The sequence below is a fragment of the Solanum verrucosum genome, unplaced genomic scaffold, assembly GCF_900185275.1.
Source record: "Solanum verrucosum unplaced genomic scaffold, falcon-dt-bn FXZP01000170.1, whole genome shotgun sequence".
In the NCBI taxonomy this organism is placed as follows: Eukaryota; Viridiplantae; Streptophyta; class Magnoliopsida; order Solanales; family Solanaceae; genus Solanum; species Solanum verrucosum.
This window is the reverse complement of record NW_026020395.1, coordinates 632,366-637,106: the sequence shown is the minus strand read 5'-3', so window position 1 is coordinate 637,106 and position 4,741 is coordinate 632,366. Positions and strand designations below refer to the sequence as shown.

The window sequence follows — 4,741 nt, the reverse complement described above, 5'->3', positions numbered from 1 at the left end:
CGAAAATCATATATTTTAATATTTGAAAGGCATTTACAAAAACCCAAAAAGATGGGGAAAAAAAAAAACACTTCATCTACTAGATAGTCCATTAAGCTCTCTGGACAGGGACCAAAACTTCAATGATTCACTTCATCGTGAACCAAATAGCTTTCGTTCAAATTCTATATATCTATTAACATATCAATAAATATTTGACTGTTAATACAGTTAATTATATTGAATCCCTCTGTTCCAATACTATACTCTGTTTTCCATAGGCAATCAAAAATTGTCATTCACATAATGGAACAATTGGATTCGCCATACGAATCTGTAACTTGGTAAACTGGGTATTCATAAGACGAATAGGCATAATTGTACGAGCCGGGTTGCGACTGAGCCATCGCAGCTGCAGCTACAGCTGGAGCTGGAGCTGCAGCTACGGGGCCACCACCAGCCGGGCCAACGCTCACCAAGTCCGCCTGACCCAAATTCTTCCTCAATAAGCTCGTTAGAGTCGCAGCATCTACTTCTCCCACAACTACCAATTGGTTCTTTCCGTCCCCTGTTATAGCTGCTGATTCCACACCTAAGTAAAAAAAGAAAAAACAATATATGAGCAAAATTCGCACGATTTATTTTATAATTATTATCAATATGAAGATTTATTCGACACGCTTAATTGAAATTACTTGATTGAGAAACAGCAATCTTGAAGGCCTTGGTTCGATATTTCCTGTCGTTTCCATTCAAAGATAGTCTGATAACAACTTTTTGCTGCACAAATTTAACAACATTTGTTAATATTTAAGAGTTGAATCATATACTTAAAAAATTTAAAAATTATATTTAAATTAATTTGTATACCTTCATTTTGTTTGTTTGAAGGGGAATTAAAGTTAGGTTAGGAGTATAATTGAGTAGGCAGAGAGTGTAAAAGAGAGGAATATTTGAAAAGCTGAGAAATTGCTGTGAGAAATACTTGTATATTATTGGGTATTTATAGATTTGTAAGAAAAATATTAAGATAGTTATTCGATATAACGCGTGGGGAAGAAGAATGATTCAGTCATCCGCCAAACTCCGTACGAAGTTGACTTTGTTTTCATTGTATGAATCCATAAAATGGTTGTTTAAAATATACTCGTGTTTTGTACGACAATACTAATCCACTATTTATTTGCACATTTCTTAAGAAACTATAATAAAAAAGATAACTTTTCTATATCACATTTTGAATATAATAAATAAAATGTCTGTAAAAATGTAATAGGGAAATGACTATAATTAATGATAAGAATAACTTAGGAACTAATAAGTGTAAAATTATTTCATTGATGATAAATATTATTGGACATCTCAAAATAGTATAATGGATAGCTACTGTTGGACCGAGGGAGTATTCTTCCGTCTCAATTTAAGTGACACACTTACCTTTTAGATTTATAACCACATGAATAGTAGAGGAGTCGTTTAGACCATAAATTTCAAAAGTTTTTCTTTTAATTCTTAAATTTTGTGTCAAATTAAATAGTATCACGTAAATTAAGACGAAACCAATATATGTTTGGATAAAAATTATTACTCCATTTATTTAATTCAAGTATTTTATTTTTCATCTTATATGATTCAAAATATATTTTAATACATATTTTTATTTTAAAATTAAATGATTCAAAAATTCTTTTATTTTTTTTGAAAGTTTATATCTAGCCAAAATAAAACAATAAATTAAGACAAATAGATTACAAAATTCAAGTAATTTTTTCGTTTTAATTTATTTGTCTGACTTTCTTTTTAAAACCGTTTCAAAAATCCCTTTTGTGACACTTTTTAGTTCTAAATTTTATTTTCAAACTCCCTTAAAATAAATAAAATAAAAACAAACTAAATTGACGAAGTAATAGATCCTCTAAATTTGCTTCCAATAAATGGGGTCCCAAAAAGTCAATAAGTCAACCTACAATTCGGATATTTAGAAAATGAACCAAGTCATCATCTTCCTCTTCCTTGCTTGGCAAGTACTAAGGCGCACCAATTTTCTTGTTTCGGCGCAGTAAGGACTATATGTCTATACCACTATATAGCTCATGAAAAACGGGTACGAATGAATTATCGACTATTTATTATCTCTCGTTATAACTAATTTCTCTATAAATAATGAGTCGCAACTAAGTAGGAAATAAAAATGAATCAACATGAACTATATATTAACAACCCTATACTCATAGATTATATTATTACATGAACACCATAATATGACCTGGAGTCTAGCGTCAAACATAATTGAGACGAGTCTAAGTCTGATATTATTATACGAAATAATAGTGAACTTAATTAAACTTCAAAAATAAGTTTACGAAATGAGAATTGTTAAAAATTATAAGAAGATAGTTGTCTACCACCTATGTGCAGAGCCGTCTCAACCAGAAGGCCACTAAAACAATCACTTAGGCCCCTCAATTTCTCCAAAAGATTTACATATATACATACATATCGTTTTTTAAAAAATCTCATGTGTTGGGTTTAGTTAATTGTAGCATTCTATCTATGTGGCTATCTATATTGTTGCCTCATATATATGACGATTATCATGAACCAACATTATTATTCTTATATTTACTTTTCTAGTTTTCTTATTCTCCTTTCACTATTTTTATTCTCTCATAATTGAATATTGTAAAGCCTTTCAAACCATCAAACCTTTTACATTATGCAAAATTTATGGTTGTGTGTTCATAAAAAAATCAAATTTATTTTTTGGTGTCTTCTTCAAATTTCAAGAACTAAAACTAATCAACACTATATTAATATCATTATATCAACCTATCAAATTCAACGCAACACTATTTTGATATCATTATATAATTTTTTTCCAAAATTTTGAGTCAAGTTTTATTGTTCTTACCTTATATTATATATTTTGTATTTGAAAATTTACATTGTTCACATTCTTACTTCATAATTTCCTCATATATCCTACCTCTCCAGACCTCATTTACTGAATTATATTGAGTATGTTATACGGACATCTTTATGAAGTTTGACTTTAGGCCCCCAAACTCATTGAGACGACCCTGCCTACGTGGACACTATTATTTGTGTTTGATATATTCCTTTTTTTGTGGTTAAACCCATATTGCCTTCATTTCCAAGATATATCAATGTTCTATCTAATTAAATGAGGATAGCAATCATTCATTCTATTTTTCATATTTTCTTCAAATAATCATTTGCGTTTCTTGGACGTACATCTATACATAGACTTCTTGCTACATTATTCTCCTAAGTATTGACAAAAATATCTTGTCACAATCGAGTTCTACTGAAACTTTATTCGTGCCAGAGATAAAACGCTCCTAACAGAAGCAACTTCTATACGTCATCATACATTTTAATATTTGAAAGGCATATAAAAAGACCCAAAAAGATGAAAAAAACAAAAACAAAAACTCTTCATCTACTAGATAGTCCATTGGACGGGGATAAAAAACTTGAGTGATACACTATGCAAGTTCATGTGAATCAAATAGCTTTCGCTCAAACTCTATATATTTATTAACATATCAATAAATATTTGACTGTGAATACAATTTACTGCCTTAAATCCCACTGTTCCAATACTATACACTCTGTTTTCAGTAAGCAATCGAAAATTGTCATTCACATAATGGAACAATTGGATTCACCATAGGAATCTGTAACTTGGTAAACTGGGTATTGATAAGACGGATAGGCATAGTAGTACGAGCCAGGTTGCGACTGAACCATCGCAGCTGCAGCTACAGCTGGAGCTGCAGCTGCGGGGCCACCACCAGCCGGGCCAACGCTCACCAAGTCCGCCTGACCCAAATTCTTCCTCAATAAGCTCGTTAGAGTCACCGCGTCTACTTCTCCCACAACTTCTAGTTGGTTCTTTCCGTCCCCTGTTATAGCTGCTGATTCCACACCTAAGTAAAAAAAACAATATATATATCAGTTTTGGACCAAATTCGCACGATTTTTTTTTATAGCTATTATATATCAATATGAAACTTTATTCAACACGAAATTACCTGATTGAGAAGCAGCTATCTTGAAGGCCTTGGTTCGATATTTCCGATCGTTTCCATTCAAAGTTAGTCTGATAACAACTTTTTGCTGCACAAATTTAACAACATTTGTTAATATATAAGAGTTGAATCATATACTTAAAAAAATTTAAAAATTATATTTAAATTAATTTGTATACCTTCATTTTGTTATATTGATGGGGAATTAAAGTTTGGTTAGGAGTATAATTGAGTAGGCAGAGAGTGTAAAAGAGGAGGAATATTTGAAATGCTGAGAAATTGCAGTGAGAAATACTTGTGTATTATTGGGTATTTATAGACTTTGTAAGAAAAATATTAAGATGGTTGTTTGAAATAAGGCGCGTGTTGTGTGGAAGAAGAATGATTCAGTCAACCGCCAAACTCCGTACGTTATGTAGTTGACTTCGTTTTCATTGTATGAATCCATAAAATGGTTATAAAATATACTCGTTCTCTCCAATAATACTAATGACGTTGCACATTTCTTAATAAACTATAAATATATATTAGAGTATAGATTAGAATAAAACCGTTATCTAGTTTGGTAAGATATACCCCCATCTAGAACATAGATGAGTAAAATTTGTTAGATGAACTATCTAAAAGTTAAAAGATTTTTTTTTTTTAATAATATAACTTATAGTTAAATAAATATTTATGATATATTTCAAATTTTAAAAAGAAAT

At 30.6% G+C, this 4,741-nt stretch overlaps 2 protein-coding genes across 2 annotated transcripts; both read right to left on the bottom strand.

Moving 5' to 3' along the window:
* Positions 1-278: 278 nt before the first annotated feature.
* On the bottom strand, positions 279-855 carry LOC125839204 (uncharacterized). The gene is made up of 3 exons (XM_049518177.1): positions 850-855; positions 675-759; positions 279-571 (listed from the first exon to the last, which is right to left on the bottom strand). The coding sequence occupies exons 1-3, from the start codon at positions 853-855 to the stop codon at positions 279-281; spliced, it is 384 nt and encodes a 127-aa protein (XP_049374134.1).
* Positions 856-3,497: 2,642 nt separating this feature from the next.
* On the bottom strand, positions 3,498-4,302 carry LOC125839272 (heavy metal-associated isoprenylated plant protein 39-like). The gene is made up of 3 exons (XM_049518248.1): positions 4,214-4,302; positions 4,038-4,122; positions 3,498-3,932 (listed from the first exon to the last, which is right to left on the bottom strand). Exons 1-3 carry the CDS (start codon positions 4,217-4,219, stop codon positions 3,646-3,648), a joined length of 378 nt encoding a protein of 125 aa, XP_049374205.1. The 5' UTR covers positions 4,220-4,302; the 3' UTR covers positions 3,498-3,645.
* Between the last annotated feature and the right edge of the window lie 439 nt (positions 4,303-4,741).

Excerpts from the sequence above, each read along its gene's own strand:
- LOC125839204 (XM_049518177.1), bottom strand. Across the intron at positions 572-674 it reads GATTGCTGTTTCTCAATCAA|GTGTGGAATCAGCAGCTATA; the intron begins GTAATTTCAATT and ends TTTTTTACTTAG.
- LOC125839272 (XM_049518248.1), bottom strand. Across the intron at positions 3,933-4,037 it reads GATAGCTGCTTCTCAATCAG|GTGTGGAATCAGCAGCTATA; the intron begins GTAATTTCGTGT and ends TTTTTTACTTAG.